Consider the following 21,112-nt stretch of genomic DNA (forward strand, 5'->3'; position numbering starts at 1 on the left):
CGGTAGTTTGAACATTCCTTGGCATTGCCCTTCTTTGGGATTGGAATGTAAACTGATCTTTTCCAATCCTGTGGCCACTGTTGAGTTTTCCAAATTTGTTGGCATATTGAATGTAGCACTTTTACTGCATCGTCTTTTAGGATTTTGAATAGCTCAGCTGGAATACTTCCTGTCACTAGCTTTGTTGTTGCTCAGACTTCCTATGGCCCATTTGACTTCACATTCCAGGATGTCTGGCTCAAGGTCAGTGACCACCCCATCATGGTTATCAAGGACGTTAAGCTCTTTCTTGTATAGTTCTTCTGTATAATCTTGCCACCTCTTCTTAATCTCTTCTGCTTCTGTTAGGTCCCTGCCATTTTGGTCCTTTATCATGCCCATCTTTGCATGAAAAGTTCCCTTCATATCTCCAATTTTCTTGAAGAGATCTCTGGTCCTTCCTATTTTATTATTTTCTTCTGTTTCTTTGCACTGTTCATTTAAGAAGGCATTCTTATCTCTTCTAGCTATTCTGCATTCAATTGTTTGTATCTTTCCCTTTCTCCCTTGCCTTTCACTTCCCTTCTTTCCTCAGCTATTTGTAAAGCTTCCTCAGACAGCCGTTTTGCTTTCTTGCATTTCTTTTTCTTTGGGATGGCTTTAGTTGCTACCTCTTGTACAATGTTGCGAACCTCCCTCCATAGTCCTTCAGGTACTCTGTCTCTCAGATCTAATTCCTTAAATCTATTTGTCACCTCTACTGTATGTTCATCAGGGATATCAGGGATATGATTTAGGTCATACCTGAGTGGCCTAGTGCTTTTCCCTACTTTCTTCAATTTAAGCCTAAATTTTGCAACCAGAAGCTCATGATCTGAGCCACAGTCAGCTCCTGGTCTAGTTTTTACTGACTGTATAGAGCTTCTCCATCTTGGCTTCAGAGCACATAGTCAGTCTGATTTCTGTGTTGACCATCTGGTGATGTCCATGTGTAGAGTCATCTTTTGGGTTGTTGGAAAAGAGTGTTTGCTCTGACCATCGTATTCGCTTGACAAAATTCTACCAGCCTGTGCCCTGCTTCATTTTGTACTCCAAGGCCAAACTGGCCTTTTATTCTGGTCATCTTTTGGCTTCCTACTTTAGCATTCCAATTCCCCATGATGATACGGACTTCATTTTTGGTGTTAATTCTAGAAGATGTTGTAGGCCTTCATAGAAGCGGTCAGCTTCAGCCTCTTCAGCACCAGTGGTTGGGGCATAGACTTGGACTCCTGTGATGTTGAATGGTTTGCCTTGGATTCGAACCGAGATCATTCTGTCATTTTGGAGATTGTATCCCAGTTCTGCTTTTCCTACTCTTTTATTGACTATGAAGGCTACTCCATTTCTTCTGAGGGATTCTTGCCCACAGTAGTATACCCGATGGTCATCTGAATTAAATTCACCCATTCCTGTCCATTTTAGTTTGCTGATTCCCAAGATGTCGATGTTCAGTCTTGTCATCTCTTGTTTGACCACATCCAGCTTGCCTTGATTCATGGATCTTACATTCCAGGTTCCTGTGGAGTATAGATCTTTGCAGCATCGGACTTTCCTTTCACCACCAGATACATCCGCAACTGAGTGTCCTTTCGGCTTTGACTCAGTCGCTTCACTCTTTCTGGTGCTACTAGTACTAGCCCTCCACTCTTCCCCAGTAGCACCTTGGACACCTCCCGACCTGAGGGGCTCATCTTCTGGCGTCGTATCGTTTTGCCTCTTGGTACTGTCCATGGGGTTTTCATGGCACGGGTACTGGAGCGGGTTGCCATTTCCTTCTCCAGGGGATCACGTTTTGTCAGAGCTCTCTGCTATGACCTGTCCGTCTTGGGTGCCCCTGCACGGCAGAGCTCGTAGCTTCATTGCGCTACGCAAGCCCCTTCACCACGACAAGGCAGTGATCCATGAAGGGGTGTCCTCCTACCTAACACTTTGCTAAGACAGGATTTTCTCTTTTCCTGCACCCCTAGTTTTTGCATGGATTGACCCCATATCGGCTTTTTCTAAGCATAATCTGGGATGGACTGTGGTTTGGAGCTGTGTGCCTGCCTTGTGGCTAGATGGTCCTAATCAACTTGAAAGACTGATTAGCGGGTAATGGGAGTGTTCTGACAGTAATAACCATGGATTGTGTTAACCATGGTTTGTTGTTTTAGCTATGAATTGTCTTGAGGACAAGAAAACACACCATAGTCTTTGCAATCCTCCAGAGTGGTGTCTTTTTCAGGCTATTCTTAGGAGTCAGGGCAAACAGCGACACATCAGGTCAAGAATAAGCCATGGTTTGGGGTTCAGATACCACAGGAAGCCAAAGTTCAAACAAGGCTGTCTCTGTAAGCAACAAGAACAAAGATGTGACTATTATTTCTAGTATTTAACTAATTTATTTGTGGGGTGGAACTAGAGAGTATAACAAGCCGGATTTCAGCACCCCATAGCATATTTAATGTAACATACCAAGCAGCCTGGCAGCTAAGGGGTAGAGCCCTCGCTTGACATGCAGCAGTCCCCCATTTGATCCCCATTTCAAAAAGGACAGGTGACCAGTGGTGGGCATGACTCTGCCCCACTTAAACCCACCATTGATCCAAGTTGGCCCTACTAGCTTGGCTGAACTGACTTGGCAGACTGGAAATTGTTATGTTGCAGGTAGGCGGTTGTGCTTTCCGGTGTAGCTTTGCGTTCCCTTGTGTTGTGCAGGGGCCAGACCTTGCTGCTTTCATTCTGTGTCCCCCTGGAAGTGTCCTCTGGGAGCGTGGGATCCGGGACTGCATTCACATTTGATGGCCAAGACGGGGCATCGCTACCCCAAGTGTGGCGTTCTGAACACAGTGGGATGGGCAAGATCCAGTTCCTACTCACCTTGCACAGGCTGGCCATGGGAATGCGAAATTTGCACTCAACATGGCAGCCACGAATTCCTCAGGCCAGGGGAACCGCCTTGTACCTGTTTTGCCTGGCCAGGTGAAGTGCAGGAAGGGGCCCCGTGGCAGTCTAGCACTCTGTGCGGGCGGTGCTTGCCCTGCAAATCCAACAGCTGTGCTCTTGATCTCTGGCCGCCTCTTCAGCCCCAAGGGCACCCCAAAATCGTATCTGTCTTCAAAGAAACGTGTGAGACAGATTGGTCATATGCTGAAGGGTCTTGGGTATCTAGCAGATGAGCCATTCTATTTTTGAAATGGAAATCGCAGGCATGGCTTGCAGCTGCCCCTTCCTCCAAATATTCACTTTTGGAGTTGGTGTCAGGATTTCTGCTGCAATGCAATGCCCCTCGTGTCCTGACAGAGCAAGCAGTTTAGTTGGCAATGCAAGTCTTTGCAGGATTGGCCCTGAACCTGTAGGATGAGGGCCAGTGCGATCACACAGACCAGCACTTTCTCAAATGTTTCACGAAAGCCTGCTGCCCTGTTGGTGTCCCCCCAGCCCCAGCAGGACTCTGGAACTCCCAGCCAAGGGAAGAAGGATGGTTCTTTTATTGTCCTTTGGCCAGAAGGAGGACAGCCTTTTAATATGGATAAGCTCCTGGTGGTTGAACTGGGTGTGTACTGCATATGACTTATTTTATCTTAAGGCACGTGCTTTCCTTGTGTCCTTAACTGGTATATTTCATGTGGTCACATTTGATTCTTGCAGCAGCCTTAGCTGTCAGCTGTTCTGAGTGCTATTTTTCAAGGAAAAGCAGGATACAAATAAACAAGATGCAGAGGTGACCTCCCTTTTGAGCGTGTGCCTCTGGTTCACTGAAGCCTTTCGTTCTTTCCTTTTGCCTTCTCTTTTGTGCATGGTTTGGGTCAGGGGATCACAGAGCTGCCTACAAGCCCTGGAGTTGCTAGCCCAGAAGCAAAAGTGAGTCAGGGAAATTGGCATCTGCGACAAAAGGTCTTTTGGTAAGCAGGGGTGAAGGGAAATGCGGGGGCTGACCTTTTCTCTGTCCTTGTGGGCCATGTTATCTGATTTTGCCCTTTCTGGTGTGGGTGAGAAGACAGCTAATGCATGGAATTAGATCTGCAGGAGGTAGCAAAGGCCACCAAATCTGATGACTAAAAGGGGATTAGGCAAACCGCTGGAGGAGGAGAACTCTAAATCTGCCTGTAAGCCAGGTGCCTGCAAGCCAGCGGCAGTATCGGAGGCAGGTGGCCTTGTCGATGCATTGCTGGGGATCCTGTGTAGGAGGGCTGCTGTTGTGCTCCTGCCCGGCTTCTGAGTTTCCTGGGGCAGGTGATTGTCCAGAGCGCTGGGCCAGATAGACCCCGGGTCTCCTCCGGCTCCAGGCCTCGCTGACACCCACTTGCTCAGGCTGCCCCTGCTGACCACTTCTGCCTCGTTCTTCTTTTCAGATTGATGATATAATTGATGGTGCAGTGAAACCACCACCCAACAAGTATCCCATTTTCTTCTTCGGCACCCATGAGACGTAAGTTCCAATCTTGTGGAGGGGCAAGTGGGACTGCAGGGTGGCGGCGGGAACCCTCTGTTGGGGGGCTTGTTCCTGCTGCCTGGCGACCCAGTAACACTCCTTTCCCCCTGCGCCCCCCCCCGCAGGGCCTTCCTCGGCCCAAAGGACCTGTTCCCTTATGAGAAGTACAAGGACAAATACGGGAAGCCCAACAAGCGGAAAGGCTTCAACGAAGGACTGTGGGAGATCCAGAACAACCCACATGCCAGTTACAGCGCACCCCCGGTGAGTGCCATAGGGTTCCACTGGTTGGGTGAGAGCCTCGCCTGCCGGGTGACTCATCTGTTTTGCAGCGGGTCAGTTTGCTTTGCAAGATAGTGGTGAGACGCCCTGTGCTGTATCAAGGATATGTGCCGTTTGGAGTGCGCGGTCACATCTGGAATTGCGAGGGGTTGCAAATGTTCTCACAAAACGGCTTCCGTAGAGTGGGAGCCTCCTTCTTCCCAAAATGGCGGCAGTGCTGCGCATGGCTGGGCACAGGACCGCCAGCCCCCGGGAGGCAAGCTAGTGAGTGAGAAGAAAGGGGCCTTGCCCTAGAACCAAGGTGTGAAACCGGATGGAGAGCCTGGGTCCCAAAAGCACTCTCTGGATTCCTGATAAAGTTGGCACCAGAGGGCCGAACATCGCTTTGGTGCCCATGCTTTCCAGTGAGACAAGAGCTTTAGTTTTCAAAAAACTTCTCTGAGGAGGTGCAGAGAATCTGTCACGTGCCGAGAGACATGGCTTTGGGTGCACGGGCTTCCAAGGGCCGCAGGTTGACAACCCCTGGGCACGGTCGAAATGTATTGTATGACTTCCAAGAATTCAAGGTAACTTACATGGTTCTCCTGTCCCCCTTCTCATATGTACATATTTCTTATTTGCACAGCTACCTTTTGAGGTAGACCAAGAAGGGAATTACAAACAAACAAAATCCACAGTGAGGCAACACCATGATTAGCGCTTGGGATGGTGAAGAAATTTGTTCATTTTGCCATTTGGGCAGAATTTACTCAAGCCAGGATGTGACCCGAAAGAAACTTGTATCTTTCACACTATGTGCTTCTCCATATTTTACAGCTAAGTTCTCCAAATTAAAAATAGACACGTAGGGGAAAATGCTCACAAAAATGCATGTTTCAGGTAAAATAAGATTTTAAAATGCTTGTAATTAGGAAAATGACTTGCAAGCCATGTGTATATTACTCATCCAAAAATGTGGTGCATTAGGAGAAAAGTGCCCCAATGTACACATAGATCTTCATGCAAATTTTTAAAAAGAAAATACTCATGTTAGAAAAAATGTAGATGCTGAGTGTAGCTGGTATTGACAAGTTCATTGGTCTCTAATTAGAACTATTGGGAATTCCCAAAACTGCCATCAAGCTTGGTGGGGGGATCCCAGTATTCTTCCGAAGATGGGTGAGAAGAGCAAAAAGCTGACTGTAAAAGAGTTTTCCATAGCTCAGGGCGCCACCTGATGCATGCTAATTGCTACTGTGATTCATTTTCTGAACTGACCAATAGCCAACACTCTATGGACAGTTTTCAACAGCACATAAATGCCATTAGAGAATAATGTGGAATAGAAGTAACACTAATTGCCTTATAAATATTACAATATTTACAATAGTTAATGCAAATTAAATTACAAGAGCTGTTAAGTAGTTCACATAATGCCACAGTACAAGTTTAAAGCTAAGTTAGTTCCTGCCACAGGACAGCCTTACCAAGGTGCGCAGGAAGTGGTGCCAAGTGGCTTTTACTGGGGGGCTTGTTCCATAATTGGGGTCCACCACTGAGAAGGCCCTTCACGGTTCTGCCACCAACTGAGTCTCCCTCAGAGGCCCCAGACCTTGATCTTCCAAAGTCCTGTGACTCACAGCGTTTCCCAAGTTGTTTTTGTCTTAGCTGGCATAGGACGGTGCCCAAAGGGGCCTTCCAGCTGTGCTGTGTGACAACGCCCATCCCATCTCCTCAGCTGCTGCTGGGCACCTGTTTGGGAGGCTGCGTTGTCACCTGCACAGTTGTCCTGCTTTTCTGACAATTTCTGTCTCCCCAAGCAGCTCTCATTAGCCTGAGACACAGGTCCCAGGTTTAGAAACGGAAAAGACACACTGCACGGGGGAAGGGGCCTGGAGGGCGAAGGGAGAGGAAAGAGAGGGTGGGCTTTCACGAGGGTGGAGCCTGCTGCTCACAGGCCTGTAAACCCGGCCTCCCTTTGCTGAGACAGCCGCCTGCCACTTGCGTGCCAGCTCCTTGCTGCCTCCTTCCTTCGGGGTGCTACGTTGGGGGTGGCAAAATGGTAAAAGCAGGTCAGCAGCCTTTCCAGTACTTGCCTCCCCTCCTCTTTGTGCCCCCACTGCACCCAGCAGCCTGTGAGCTCCTCTGACAGCGAAGTTGCCGATATTGACCCCATGGGTGGCGGTGGCGGCGGAGGCAGTGATGCTGCGGAAGAGGAAGATCCTGCTCCACGGGTGGCCAGCACAGTGGGGCTGGCGGTGGAGAAGGCAGAGAGCGACGAGGACTCCGACAAAGGCAGCGGTCACAGTGGCATAAAGCGGAAGTCAATAGCCATGAAAGTGAGAGTGCTGCTCGGGGCGGGGTGGGGGAGACAAAGTCCAGTGCCCAAACAGAGGGTGGGCTTCCCATCCCAAGTGGGCAGGGGTCCTTCTTTAGGTAGTTGTTCAGTTTAGATCTTGGCCCTTTGACCAAGAAAGTGGTGCTCAGGGTGGCCCAAATTGAAAACGAAATCTTCCTTTGAAACAATTCTAAAATGAATACCTCATATATAACCATAACAGAATAAAAACAGTGAACCACCATGTGGAATAGACACAGTTTTGCCTGCCCTTGGGCGGAGAGCAGAGGGGGAACCAGCCGAGCGTCCCACAGCAGGGAGTGCCAGAGAGTACTGGAGTGGCCACCGAGAAGATCTTCTGCCAGGTCCCTCTTAGGTATGCCTTGGGCAGCAGCACTGCCCACAGAAGGCCTTCCTGAAGACCAGCTCGGCTTACGTGGGAGAAGCCGTGTTTCAGATAGCTCCTCGTATAATATGCTATAGTAAAACCTCATAGTTAGGCATTTCTGGGTCTTGTGAGGTACTGGAAGGGTGCTTTGACAAGGACCTAGGCAAAGAAATTCATCGCTTTCCTGTCTGAAATGAGGAAACTGCCCACCTTGGCAAGGTTTCCTAGCCTGATCCGCAGAGTTGCCAGCCCACTGGTGACCAGGGAGGTCTCTTGTCACAGTTAGAGGTTCTTTTCTCCACCACTGTTGACTCACCACCCCACCCTAAGGACTAATGGCTTCCTTTGCATTTTAGCTTCCAGCAGCAAAACGGCCTCGCAAGTCATCCAGTGACATTGACCAGGCCAGTCTGTCTCCCTCTGAGGAGAACTCAGAAAGCTCTTCTGAGTCTGAGAAATACAGTGACCAGGTGAGTTTGACGGTTAGGGCCACTGAGGTGATGGCTCTGCTTCTTGATGGAGGAACCTGGTGGGTTTTTTTATGGGGCTGCAATTTGCTGGGCCCTGACAAAACCACACAAGGTTTTGAGACAGTGGGAAGGAAGTACTTTTCAGTTCTTGGGGATTCAGGGTTTGTTGCTTTTTATTTCTTCTAGGTAGCTCAGAGCGTACTGTATCAGGGTGGGAGCATCATTCAGCCTGGGGGCCAAATTCAGTTGCAGAGCAGTTCCTGGGGAGTTCATTCCAGCAGTGCCAGGACCAAAGGCAAAAGGATGAAGCCAAAAAGACCTTGTGGCTTAAAACTCTCACCACTGATAACCATGTCTTTGGAGAGGCATTTGTTCCTTTCAGAAAAGAGAAAATAATTGCACAAAAGTCACAAAACCCGCAAGCCCTGGATGTTCAGAGGGGAGGAGGTGGGGCAGGGGAAAGGGGCATGGCCAGCCAGAGGGTTGACGGGATCCTGGGAGACTTGGATGCCACCCGCGGAGCTACGGTTCTGGTCCAGTACTTGCTTCCCTCTCCATTCCCTGCCTTTTGCACTTGCCTTTGGGAGCAGCTTGCAGAAATGGCTTTTTTTACCAGCAGTCACCTGGTCTGCACTTGAACTCTGTGTATTTCAGGCCCCACCCTGCCCCTCTCATTCCCCCCGTTCCACGGAGGGTAACAGTTAATGCATTTAGCCAAATGGGTTGTGATTCACAAAAGCAGGTACAACCATATCCAGGCAGCCTTTGACGCCCTGTGAGGTTGTTGTAGTTCTGCTATTGAGGATGATAATTGCGTGTAATAAGGAGAATGGGGTTTCTTTCCCTTCTCTGGCAGGCAGGGTCTTTTTAAGTGGAGAGAGGAGGGTTTCCTGTATAAATATATGTTTCTGCCTTTGTAGGATTTCACTCCCGAGAAGAAACCCCCACCGAGGGCTTCACGGCGAGCACCTGCTGGTGGGTGGAAGAAAAAGGTGAGTGCTTTTATGAAATAGGATCCCAGAAGCTTAAGTGTACAGTCATTAAAATAATTGAAAAACTACCCTTTAGCCTTGGCAACCTCAAAGAAGGACAAGATAACCCTGGCTGTAAATAGATGTTGTAATGCAACCGGAACAGTCATCAGAACAGACGTCAGGGAACATAAGCATTGTCCTCTGCCTGTTCAGACAGAAGAAATGTCCCATGAACCAATGCATTTTTCTGTCGAAATACGGCCTATAATCCTGAGCAAGTTTCGACAGAAAAGCGTCCTGCAACTGCCAGCATCCTGAGCCAGAATGGCTGCCTATGGAATGCTGGGAGTTGCAGGGACTTTTGTGTCTAAGCACATGTAGGATTGTGTCTTAAGCCAAAAAGAAAAATCAAATGCCCAGATGAAGAGAACAGTTTGAATTTGACACCAAATAAATCAAAACATCAGTGCCAGAGTTAAGGGCCACGGCAAATGGGGCACCGCCATGGAGGAGGCACTCCTGCCCTGCTCACTGTGCGGTGCCTCGAAGGCGCTTGGAGAGTGGCGTGGCCACCCAGGCAGGTTGAGGGAGCGGTGCTGCTTCGGGAGCTCAGGCAGGAGCTGCGGCCCTGCTTGATATAACCTGCCATCTTGCGTATTGGCAGAAAATTGACTCTGGCTCTGAGTTGGAGGCCCTGGCAGACTCGGAGGAGGAGGAGGAGGAGGAGGAAGAGGAGGAGGAGGAGGAGCGAGAGAACGCCCAGGCTCCCATGCCCAGGTCTGATTCCGACTCAGATGAATCTGTCAAGAAGCCTTCCCGGGGACGGAAGCCTGGTAGGTGGCCCAGCCTGGTTTCCTTCGCTGGGCCCATTTCTCTGCATGCGCACAGGCGCTTGTTTCTCCCGGTTCATCCATTCACAGAACTCTCTTGCCCACTATTGCCTGCAGCATCTGCGTTGTCCGCCTCCATTCATTAGAACCACTCCTCTTTTCCTTGCTGGAGGAGGGGAATTGAGGTCGGGGTGGAGCAGGGCTGCTGACTCCTTGCCGGGAGATCGGGGAGGGTCCTCTGCCTAGGCAGAAGCCCCTGACTTGAATCCCTGGCATCTCCAGGAAGGGCTGGGAAAGACTGCCCCAGCCCACACAAGGTGAACTAACGGTCTGACCTGAAGAAAGCAAATTCCTGCATGCGGAAGTTTGTTCCATCGCTGCCACCCCCATGTCCTGGTTGCGTGTTGTTAGTTTACGTGAACTAGAGCTGTGCAAGGGTACTCTTCCTGCTTGCAGATCATGTTGACACATCCCGTCCTGAGCCCCAGCTGTGGCCGCAAGCAGGAACACAACACTCGGGGAGCATTTTGCAATCCCCAAATCTCTGGTTTGCATTAGAAAATAAGCACCTTTGCACAGGCACACCTCAGAAAATGTGCATGTGTGCATTTGTGCAAATCTCCCCACCCGTTTTTCATTTAGTCTGGGGAAATGCACATTTAAGAGAATGCATTTTGTCTGTTGAGAGAACTGCACACTTTGAAAAGCACAAATTTCCCCAGACAGCAAGGTTTGGGGAGAAATTCAGAGACCCTCAGCAAATTCAAGCAGTGCCTGCTTGCCCAGCCCTAGAGTAGCTGCAGGACCGTGTGACACTGAAAGAGCCCCATGCCCCAGTTCATCCCCTGGAGTCAGACCAGTGGCGTTGGAGCCCTGGGCAACCCATTTCAACTTGTGCAGTGGTACATCTTCCTCACTGCGTCACTTTAGTCCCCTGCAGAGACAGCTCATTCCTGTCCTGGAAACTGAATAAAAGAAGAGCTGGGAGCACAAGGCCACAAACTTTTGTGAATCTGTTCCCCTCTTCAAGAGAAGGAGACTGGGATGACGCCCCTTTTTCTGCTTACGAAACCTGGGAGCGACCCAGAAACAAAGAACTTGTCTGTTCTGAGATTTTGGACCTCTGAAATGCAGAGGTTGCATTCGGCACAAACGGCGCATGTCGGCAGGCTGCCACTAGAGGTCCTGCTTGTCTTTGTGTGGCACTGAAAACAGGCGGTGCAGGGTCAGCTAAAGGAGAGGAGAGTCACCGCGAATCAGTTGCTGGCGTTCGCAGAGAGCAAGCAAATGCTGCTATCTGGGAATACTGCGCCGTTGCCGTGGCCTCTGCCGTCCCTTGTTGGAAGCCAGAGTTCAGTCAGACCCAGTGGGCTCTTTGGACAGCCTTGCACCATCAAAAGAGGGCCTCCATGTCTTGCGCCTGCCTGTGCCTGTGGTGGCGTTTTGCAGTGGGGCTGATGACAGAGAACGTGGGCAATTAAGAGTACATGAGGGCAGCTGACATTAACCCTACGTGAGGGGAAAACACACAAAGCAGGGGGCTGGTAGCCTTCCCATCTGTTTGGGGGTTTCTAAGGCCTCTGGCCATCCACTGTTGGAAGCAGGACACTAGGGCTCGAGGGCCATCTGCTCTGAAGCAGCGAGACTGGTGTTGCGTAGTGAATCCCCCCCGGGGCAGCTGTTCCTCTCTGTCATGGGGGTGGGACTCGCTTTAGGACTGGGGGGCTGGAGAGGGTGCTTGGTCTTCTGCCTGCACAACTAAATGCTTGCTTGCTTGCTTTCCCCTCCTTCCCCACCTGTAGCGGTAGAAAAGCCACCCCCAAAACCTCGTGGCAGGAAACCGAAGGTGGAGAGGCTGCCCAGCAGCTCCAGCAGCGACAGGTGAGACAGTGGGGTGCTTCTTCCAAGCACTGTTGGCTTCCCCCCTTAATTCAGGAGGTGCAGAGCATGGGAGACAGAAATATTCACTTGAGATTAAAGAACACCTGTCAGTATTAACAGAGACAGACTAGATGAATTCAAGGACAAGGACTGATAATTCTCTATCTAGAAGACCTTGACAAATCAGTGTAGAGAAGAGAAGTTAAGCAAAACATTTCTGCTTTCACAGAGATTTCTTATTTTTGTGTCAGGGTTGGAAAGTTTCCCTTTTTTTCTCTTTAAAAGTACATTTGAGGAACTAAGTCCTTTGGTGACTCAAATTCTCAAATAAACTCTTTTGGGTAAGAAATTGTGTTTCAGTAGTAAGTAAAAAAAAGAAAAGCAGGAAAACTGGACATACCTGAAGGGAAAAAAAAGCAGAACGTGCAAGGCTTGGCTTGCAAAGAGTATCTTTAATGGCCTTTTCAAGAGGCCATTAAAGGAAAAAATGGTCTGGAACGAAATGTCAGCCCCAAAGCCAGAGTGCCTTAATCACAGATTATGATGCTCCCACCAGTTGTTTAAGCCACAGTCCTACACAAGTGCAGCAAAAAAAGTGTCTTCCACCTCAAAAAAAGTGTCTTCCACTCCCAGTGTTCCCCAGCCAGCATGGCTACGGCCTGCACAGGGAGAAGGGCCCCCTTCACGATGTGGCTTGTCAGGGCTGCCAGACTGCCATGAAGTGGGAATACCCAGGGGGGCAGCCGCCCGTTTCCCTTCACCTGCTTCCCTCAGCATTTTCCGCCCCCAGCGACAGCGACGTGGACCGCATCAGCGAATGGAAGCGGCGCGACGAGGAGCGCCGGCGGGAGCTGGAAGAGAAGCGGAAGCGTGAGCAGGAGGAGGAGCTGCGCCGGCTGCGGGAGCAGGAGCGGGAGGAGAAGGAGCGGAAGAAGGAAAAGGCCGATAAGGGAGAGGTGGAGCGCTCGGACGGCGAGAGCAGTCCAGACGACGAGGTCCCCCGGAAGAGCAGGAAGGGGCGGCCCAAGGCCCCCTCGGACTCTGATTCGGAAGCAGAGAAGGAGGTGAGCCGGCCAGGAACTCGGTGGAGAAGGCGAGTGGTTTGGTGTGGCCCCAGGAACGTTTCCCACTCCTCTCTGAGCATCCTGCTTGGCTCTTGCTCAGAAGGCGGAAGTTGAGTTCCCTGCAGCGGGGCCTCCGGAACAAAATGGCCTGCTGGACAGTCCCAGCAAGCCTTCCTCTTTCACCCCGGAGCCATTGGCTGCTCTCTTCCCTTGCCCTCTTCCCTACCCCACTTACCTCCAGCCACTGGCGGCGGGGTGCAGTTGCTTCCCTCCTGTGCCGGAAGGTTGAAATGATCCTTGATTCTTCGTGATGTTACTTCTCTGTGGCCCCAAGCCCAAAACTCTCTGGGCAGTTTACAACAATTTGTAAAATACCACAACGTGCAAATGTAAAACCTCACACAATTTTGCTACAAAACACTGAGTTTAAACAACTAAGATGGGTTAGTTCAACAACTTGGACCTTTAGAACAGGCCCAGGTGTGTTCTTTGGAGCTCTTCAGTGCCTTGAAGGCCGACTTAACCTGGTGGCAAAGGGACTGGAGCAAGACAAACCTGCTCAGGCTGCATTCCTGGCAGGAGAAATTTCAAGCTGCAGTGAGTGTGCTGGTGATTTGGGCATATTAGCTTTGCCCCTTTTGCATTTAGCCGCAGCACTGGCAGAATGTGGCCCTGAGAGTGTTTCGGCTCAGCCTCTGCATCTTCCCCCTTTGATGCGAGCCTTAATTCTGGATGACTTATTTCTGTACAGGCTGACGAATTTTGACATACTTTGATTTTCAAGTGTGCAGTAAAACCTTCCTGGCTCAGGTGGGGGAGACAATCTTCTGCTGTGGAGACTTGCAGAGACTTCATGTTCTCCCACAGGGATCCACCAACCATGAAGCGAGCGGGACTGTCCACAGCCCTCCAAGCCTTGGGTGTGCCATTGCAGACACACAGGGGCCTTGTGCAGCACTGTTTCCTCATGTTAGGCATCTTGGCTGCTGCCCTGGGGGAAAAAAGGAGGGCCGTGTGGGTCGAGGCCTCAGTTGCGAGCCAGGCAGGGCTTTGCAGGTGCTTTGAGCTGGGCATGGAAGCCAGTGAGGTAGACAGTGTTTCCCTTCTTTTCTGATATTGCTGGAGTAACCCACCTTGGGCACTTTTCCCACCCGTGCTTGCTGGGGGATGCTGGGAGGTGTAGTCCAACACATCCAGAGGGCATTAGGTTGAGGAGGGCTGACTTTGGGGTAAAAGTGAAGGTTTCGTCTAGTTTTAATTCTGAAAATGATCCCCCCACAGAAGTACACATTCTGCAGTGATCGAAAGTTAAGGAAAAACCAGCGTGAAGTTGAAATGCACTCAAGAATGGAGTTTGTGGAGAGTAGATCTTCGTGTAGGTTTCTGGGTGACACCCAGCAAGTGTTCACCCAGCCCCAAAACCTGTGGCAACCAGGGGAGAGTTTTTGTATTGCCCTGCAGGTTTCTTTAGTTCTGGTAGCTGGAACACTCTTGGCCTTTGCATGCTTTCATGCTATGAATGCGTCACTGGCACCCAGGTCACTTGCCGGATCTCCAGGTGTGAGGAAGCAGGACTGCAAGCTGAGGTCCGCCAGGGCTCACTCAGTGGAAGTGGTTCCTGGGGAGAAGCAACCTGGGTGCTTTGTTTGGGTGCTTGCCTACAAAGCCCTGAACAGCTCAGGACCAGGATACGTAAGTAACATCCTCCTGGGGAAGCTCAGGATTTCGGGGGTCCATGACTGACCCCTGAGTATTGTGGTGCCCACTCTGTGCCACTCCCTTTCACTATGGATTAGGTAGGCAGCAACCTGTCAGGGTTCCCCATGCTGGCTGAAGGGGTGTCATTTCCAGCAGCCATGCCCAAATGTTGCCTTGTCCTCTGTACATTGCTTAGAAATGTCCTTAAGGAGCATGATTTATAATGTGCTTAAATAAATGAAGTGCTTGATTGCCTGGAACACGAGTCCCTCTTTGTGGTGCCTTCCTCCACCTCTTTTAGGTGAAAAAGCCAGCAAAGAAGCATTCTTCTGAACTCTCAAGGAAACTGAGTCAAAAAGAAAAGAGGGGCCCGGGAGATGACAAACCCCGGAACAAGTAAGGACCCAGGCTGGCTTGCAGCTGCAAGGTGTGTTTATCTTGTCCCTTAGTCAAGAAGATTCCCAGGGCAGCTTACAAAGATAAGAGCTCACACTTTCAAAGGCAGAACACAGAAGGAGAATGCAGGAGCAGGATGAAAAGAACAGGGAGGCAGGTCCTTAGCGACAAACTAAACTGGGGGTTGGCAGAGGAGATGTGTACCCAGGGCCATGTGTGTCACAGCTTTGGGCACATAATCCTGTCCTCCAACATGCCTGCTTTGGCTCTCGCCCACTCAGTAGCTTTGCAGCGTTCTCCAGATGCCCTTGGCTTTGCAGAGCTTACCCAGAAGCACCTGCAACATGGTCATCCAGTGGTGATCCAGGAATCTCCACAGTTTCTTGCACCAGCAGACTCTTGCTGCTCACCATTTCCCTCCTGGGAATGTGAGCACATCTGTGGCACAAAACATTTGTCCAGGGAAAGTTTGTCTCTTAAGGGGTGAGAAAAACACACCACAGTAAAGGTCCGTTTTTAATCATCCTGCACTTTTGCCTGAAGTTTAACCATGATGGTTTATGATTCTTTTCTAATACGTCACATATTTTGAGCTTAGAAATCTCGGTGGGGTACAGCTGTGGGGTATTCCCCCTTCCTCCACCCCCAGTACTTTCAAAAAGGGCTTGGGATGGTAAAATGATCCCAAAGAGTATTGGTGTTTATTTTTCAGGTGTTGGCTTTTGTGGGTTGCGTGTTGGTCGCTACTCCAGAGTGTGGAGTAGTCACGGCCCTCTGTGCAGTGCTTCCCCTCTCCCTTCACCACCCCCACCTGCCCGCCATGGTCAAGTTTCTGACTGTCTTTTCTTCTCTTTCTGTGTAAAGAGCTCTGAAAGTGGAGCGAGGCAGGAAAAGGTCAGATCTACTCCCAGAAAGGAGGGTGGAGAAGAAAAAAGGTAACAAGGGGTGTCAGGGTGGGGGTGGGGAGCCCATTGATTTGTGATGAGGAAAGAGTGTGGGGCCAGTGGCATCACTGTTCGGTTTTCACATAGTTCCACAACCCTTTTTGGACCTCTTGCAGAGCCCACGATTGAGGAGAAACTCCAGAAGTTGCACAGCGAGATTAAGTTTGCTCTGAAAGTTGATAACCCGGTAAGCTCCAAGGTCTCCCCTGATTTGAACTTGCACACACGAATCTGTCCCGGCCAAATCCCTGACTTGCCTGAGGGACCTTGCCTCCCTCGCCATTGCCCTGCCGTTCTGGCTGCTGCGGAAGAGCCAGGTAGCCATCCCCTTCTCCAGCAGGAAAACACCCTGATCCGCAGCTGCTGAAAGGGAAGCGCTGTTCCTGGTGGGAAAGAGGGGAAGTCACAGGTATGGCGAAGGGTGCTGGGGCCAAGCGTCACTGTCACACGCTCAGCTGTCCCCTGGGGCCACCTGTGTGCTCAGCCTGCAGATTCACGGAGCAACCGCTGCAGCTCTGAGCCGTTGTGGGTGGCACAAACGAGACTCTCAGTTTGCCTAAACTCAGGAGGCCTGGCTGCTCATCAGCACCACCTTCTCTCCCCTCCCCAGGACATCAAGAGGTGCCTCAGCGCTCTGGAAGAGCTTGGCAGCCTGCAGGTCACCTCTCAGATCCTCCAGAAGCACACCGATGTCGTGGCCACTTTGAAAAAGGTGGGGGTGGTCTTGCTTTGCTTCCCCTTTTTCTGTGCTATTGGGGAAGGTCTGCACCTGTGCCTGACTGGCCAGCATTTCCTCTCGATGCCCGGCATCACTTTCCCGCCCTCTGCCTGGCCGCTGCCTTCTGCTGCAAGATGGGGCACCAGCTGCATGCTTCACACCTGTGTGCCGGGATTACACCCCATCCAGGTGGGGGGCAGCCCTGAGGGGAGGCCTTCGGGCTCCCTCACCCTTCTGTGCACCTGGGGGCAGGGGCACTCACGTCCTCCTGTTGCTCTGTGTGTGATAAGATCCGACGTTACAAAGCAAACAAAGACGTGATGGAGAAGGCGGCAGAGGTCTACACGTGCCTGAAGTCCCGCGTCCTGGGCCCAAAGGTCGGGACAAACCAGAAAATCAACCGGACCAATTCTGAGAAGGACAAAGGGGAAGAGGACAACGGGAAGGAGAAGCTGCCTGAAGGAGAAACGCCAAATGAGAAGGGCAAAGAGGAGACGAGTGCTGGTAAAGGCAGCGGTGCTGAGCGGGGATGGCAGACCCCTTCCTGGGTAGGACATGGGTTGGGATGCTGGGGTGTCTCCTCTTGGAGACAGAAACTTGCCAGAACTTTGCTTGGTCCGAGATCAGCCTCCCTGTCATCTCCGCGAGAAGCCAAACCCTCCCAGCCAGTCTGCTGTGCCCCTTTCCAGGCAACTCCATTCTGTCCCCTCTCGCACCCAGCTTCCCGTTCTTTTTGTGCCAAGCAGACTGTCTGCTTTCCATGCCTGCCAACATGCGGCGGCGGCTCCACCCAAGTGTAGTGAACTGAGCAGTGGGGGATACCCAACGTGGAGAGGGCTTGGCTGAGCTTTTGTTTTTGCACGCTTTAAATCATGGCTCTTCCTTCTCCTGGATGGCCTGTATCTCTTCCTGGAGACTTAACGTTTTTCTCCTCTTCAGATCTCCCAGCCCCTGTGAATGGAGAATCAGCAGCCCAGAAGGGGGAAGGCGGAGTGGAGAACAAGGATGGGAGTGAAGACTGGACTTCCGGAGAGGTTAAGAGAGGAGCATCCCCCAAAGATGCCCACAACGAGTAAGGATGGTTTCTGGGTTTGGAGATCAGGTGCTGCTCAAGGCCCAGACACAGCAGGCTGTCCATGTGGGAGAAATCCATTCTTTTAGAAAGGCGGTCCCAGACCCCGTACTGCAGAGACCTTCGTTTGCAGTTGGAATGGATTAGGTGAATTGGCTGAATTTGCAACAGGAGCTGCCCGTGCAGAATTTTTGCGAGGGACTGGCCTGGTGGTGGGGGAAGATCACCCCGCTCGCCTTCTCTTCCATCCTCACCTCCCGCTGACTTCCTTCTCCGTGTTCCTGCAGAGCGCAAGAGTATCCTGGGATGGACCGGGCAGTGGCCGAGCGGGAGAAGACTCGCGTGGAGTCGGACTCGGCCGACGAAGACGACGAAAGCTGAGGCCAAAGGAAAGCCCCCAGGAGAGATTGGCCCCGACTTCTGGCTCTCCGGCAGAGGCCGTGGGCCTAGCCTCTGCTTTGCCCTGTGTTCCAGAGCTTCCCCGAGCCACACAGTAGATGACTTTCTAGGTCACGTTCCCATTCCCTCGTGCCCTCCTCTTTCTCGCTCTCGCTCGCTCTCCACCTGCCTTTTCCTCCCTCCTCTCCCTTGCTCTCGAGAAAATTGCAGACTTCAGAGGCAACCCCACACAACTGTAGGTTTGTACCAGTCCCATGTTTTTTGGGCTCCTCGCACCCCTTCCAGCCTTGACGCTTGTGATTTCGACAGACATGAACATATAAAGGGTTGTTTTTTTTTAATGAAAAAGGCCATTCATCTTTGTCAAAGCAGTTTAAGTTTTTTTCTCTTTTCTCTCCTGCTCAGCCCCTCCCTTTCGTGAGCAAGGAACGAGAGGGTTGCGGGACAACGGTGGTGGTTGGCGCATACCGCCTTTGTGTTCTCAGGCACCTGTTTTCCAGGGCACCACCGGTAAAGTGCCAGACCTGCAGGGTTGCTGTTCCTCAGCAAGTTGGTCTTCCCTGCAGCCGAGAGCTGCCTCACTTTCCCAGTTCTCACTTGGGCTGAGGGAACCCGGTTCCCACCTGAAGAGCTCCTTCTGGCAGGGCTGGGGCCATGTCCTGGAGGCCAAGCCAGCCGCTGTCTTCCTACCTACCACTTGCGCAGTATGGTTGGTTCTTCCTCCCCTGCCCCCTTGTTCCCCGCTTTGCTGTCACTTCAGACGCGCCCCTCTCCTGCCAGGATAGGCAAGCCCTGCAGCGGTTGCTGCGGCTGCGTGACTCCCGCTTTGTGGGCGTTGGCATCCAGGGCAAGCAGAAGTGCTGGGTCACCACTGGGAAGGCAGAGTCGGACTCCAGCATCTGCTCACGAGAGTGCCTTCTTGCTGGAGCCACACCCTGCGTCCTTTGCAGGATTCCACCGAGTAGGGGCAGCCTGCAGAGAGCTTTGAGGGCGTCAGCCTTGTCCATCGGGACGATAGAGGGGGGGCGCCTCCATGGTCCTGCCACCGTGTGGTCTGTGCTGCTGGAGGCTCCCTGCACGCGGAAATGTTGGGCGCACGCCAGTGCGGGTTTCTTGCTTGCAGGGGGAGCCTTTGTAAAACGTCCCCGCGGTGACACAGGCTCTCTTGCCACCTTGAGGTCTCGTTCTGCTTCAGCCAGGGGTGGGCAGGAAGCAGATCTCCAGGCACTCTGGGCTTCAGCTTCCGGCTGCACCCTGGGAGCTGAGGTCCAAAGTCTTGAAGGCCACCCTGGTGTGGATCAGCTCTTCTTGCTGGCCACCCATCACGAGCAGTTGCACGAAAACAGCCCGGAAGGAGCATGCAGTGCTTTGCCCCCAAATCTGAAAAAGCGGCAGAAACTTCCTTTCAGCCACGTTTTGTAGTTTGGCTTGGGAAGGCTCAGAGACTTTGGGGGAGGGTGGGAATGGCTCCAGTTAAAATTGCACTCTGGCTGCAGATGCAAAGACGGCCTGTTTTCTGTGTGTCTTCTCTGTGTCTCCTGCCCATGTTTTCCCATTTGCTTCGCATACCCGCTTTTGTTTCCAAGTTTTTCTATATTCTTCTTGTCCAGCTGCTCCCAGAATGCACCGGGGCACTCCATGAGTGCTGACTGGTTGCTCAGTCATGCCTTCGTTTGGAACTTGAGAATTGTGAAGTTCAGCGCGTGGCTTTGTTTGTTTTTTACTTTCTTTGCTTAGGGTAGTGGAGTTGGCTTTTTGCAGCACAACGGGGTGTGGGTTTAAGGATTTGTCACCAAAGCAGACTTCTTCTGAAGTGCTTTGGCCAGGAGGAATCCAGGTAGAAGAAGAAACGGGCAAAAATATTGGCAAAGTTCATGGAAGAATATGAAGATATTATTTTGTTTTTGGTAACCATGAAATAAAGATGTTCCAATCTGACAAGGAAAGTGTTTTGGCTGTCAGTAATGGAATGCAGTGTTGCGTTGCCATAAGAGTGAAGGACAGGCAAGATGTGTTGCTGGCCACAAAACTGAAATACTGAGAGCTCATGGCCTCCCGTTTTCGTTTGTCATTCTTGTGATGCTGCAGAATATCTGCAGACTTCTAATCAACATACAGTGAAATCTTACAGGCCAGAAGAATTTCTAAATACAGCAGACTGGATTCCTGAAGTAGAAATGCCTTTGATTAACCTCCATTGCTTGCAATAGGTCTGCTTAAGAGTATGTCTTGGGGGTGGAGGTCAAGTCGGGGTACAGATTCCAGGCAGAGATGGGAGAGGTTTCTTCTCCAAATGCTACTGCACTGCAGCATTCATCAACTGTCAGCATGGTCTAGGGCTGATGGGAGCTGTAGCCCAACCTCTGGAGGATCGGGCATGTGTCCCCCACTGGGCCCTGTGGTGTTCAGGCTACAATCCTTTATATCTTTAGCTCCCAGCATCATTCAGCCAACCTCCCCCCCACCCCCCACAAACACATACACACTTTCCACCATTGCACTTCTGTTAATGCAGCCCAAGACTGCATTGGCTTAGCTGCAGCGGCACATTATGGCCTTATATAACTGGTGGTCCAGGAGGGACATGATCAAATGCGTGTTTAGACAGGAGGACAGTCCTCCAGTTTCCATGGCATAATCGGCTGGGAAATGCTGGGAGTCATAAGCCTTCCTTCTGGCTAAACATGGCCAGGTGCATCCCTTAATTTCTATATGGTTACAGAATTCAGCTTGTTGCAGAGCAAAGTTTGGAGCAGAATTTAGCCTAGTGCATGTGCATTTGAGAGAGAACAACTCAGTGAACTAAGTGGTTCTGTATCAGTAACATCTCCACAAAAAAGGGAGCATCAAGGAACTCTCTGCAGGGAAACAGAGTGAACCAGAGCCTTCATCAGCCAGGGATAACAAAGAAAGCAGGTACGGTGGTGGGGGGGGTGTCCCTTGATTTAGCATTTGCAAAGCCCAGTTCTGAAGCTTGACTTTACAAGCAGAGGGATGTACCTTGCATGCAAAATGCCTCAGGCAGGTATTACCCCACCCCTTTTGAAGTCACTGTGAATCTTGAGGGCAATACGGCTGCTTCAGCTGTGTCTTAATCGATAACCACAATGCAATATGAGCCCATCACACAAGTCATATTAAAACTACCTGATTAAAATGAATGGCTAAAAACCTGTCAGCTTTAAGAGGATGGCCCGGTTTGGCTGGAAAGTCTCAGGATTTTGCCAAGAAAACCTGCCCCTGG

The 21,112-nt window shown here is 51.1% G+C and overlaps 1 protein-coding gene across 3 annotated transcripts in view; it reads left to right on the forward strand.

Annotated features, from left to right (window-relative positions):
• The window catches only part of HDGFL2 (HDGF like 2), a 29,179-nt gene extending 9,370 nt beyond the window's left edge, over positions 1-19,809 (forward strand). The window contains exons 2-16 of one of the 3 annotated variants that reach the window (XM_044417569.1): positions 4,356-4,432; positions 4,561-4,699; positions 6,826-7,035; positions 7,779-7,892; positions 8,813-8,884; positions 9,531-9,699; positions 11,499-11,577; positions 12,368-12,641; positions 14,641-14,735; positions 15,600-15,670; positions 15,796-15,866; positions 16,290-16,391; positions 16,688-16,901; positions 17,337-17,469; positions 17,757-19,809. In XM_044417569.1, the coding sequence (XP_044273504.1) occupies positions 4,356-4,432; positions 4,561-4,699; positions 6,826-7,035; positions 7,779-7,892; positions 8,813-8,884; positions 9,531-9,699; positions 11,499-11,577; positions 12,368-12,641; positions 14,641-14,735; positions 15,600-15,670; positions 15,796-15,866; positions 16,290-16,391; positions 16,688-16,901; positions 17,337-17,469; positions 17,757-17,850 (1,914 nt within the window). In that variant the 3' untranslated portion in view covers positions 17,851-19,809. The remainder of the gene's footprint in view (positions 1-4,355; positions 4,433-4,560; positions 4,700-6,825; positions 7,036-7,778; positions 7,893-8,812; positions 8,885-9,530; positions 9,700-11,498; positions 11,578-12,367; positions 12,642-14,640; positions 14,736-15,599; positions 15,671-15,795; positions 15,867-16,289; positions 16,392-16,687; positions 16,902-17,336; positions 17,470-17,756) is intronic. The other 2 variants (XM_044417570.1, XM_044417571.1) reach the window with 2 other exon arrangements.
• Positions 19,810-21,112: the final 1,303 nt, after the last annotated feature.

This window comes from Varanus komodoensis, unplaced genomic scaffold (assembly GCF_004798865.1).
Source record: "Varanus komodoensis strain SLA01 unplaced genomic scaffold, ASM479886v1 scaffold89, whole genome shotgun sequence".
Lineage (NCBI taxonomy): Eukaryota > Metazoa > Chordata > Lepidosauria > Squamata > Varanidae > Varanus > Varanus komodoensis.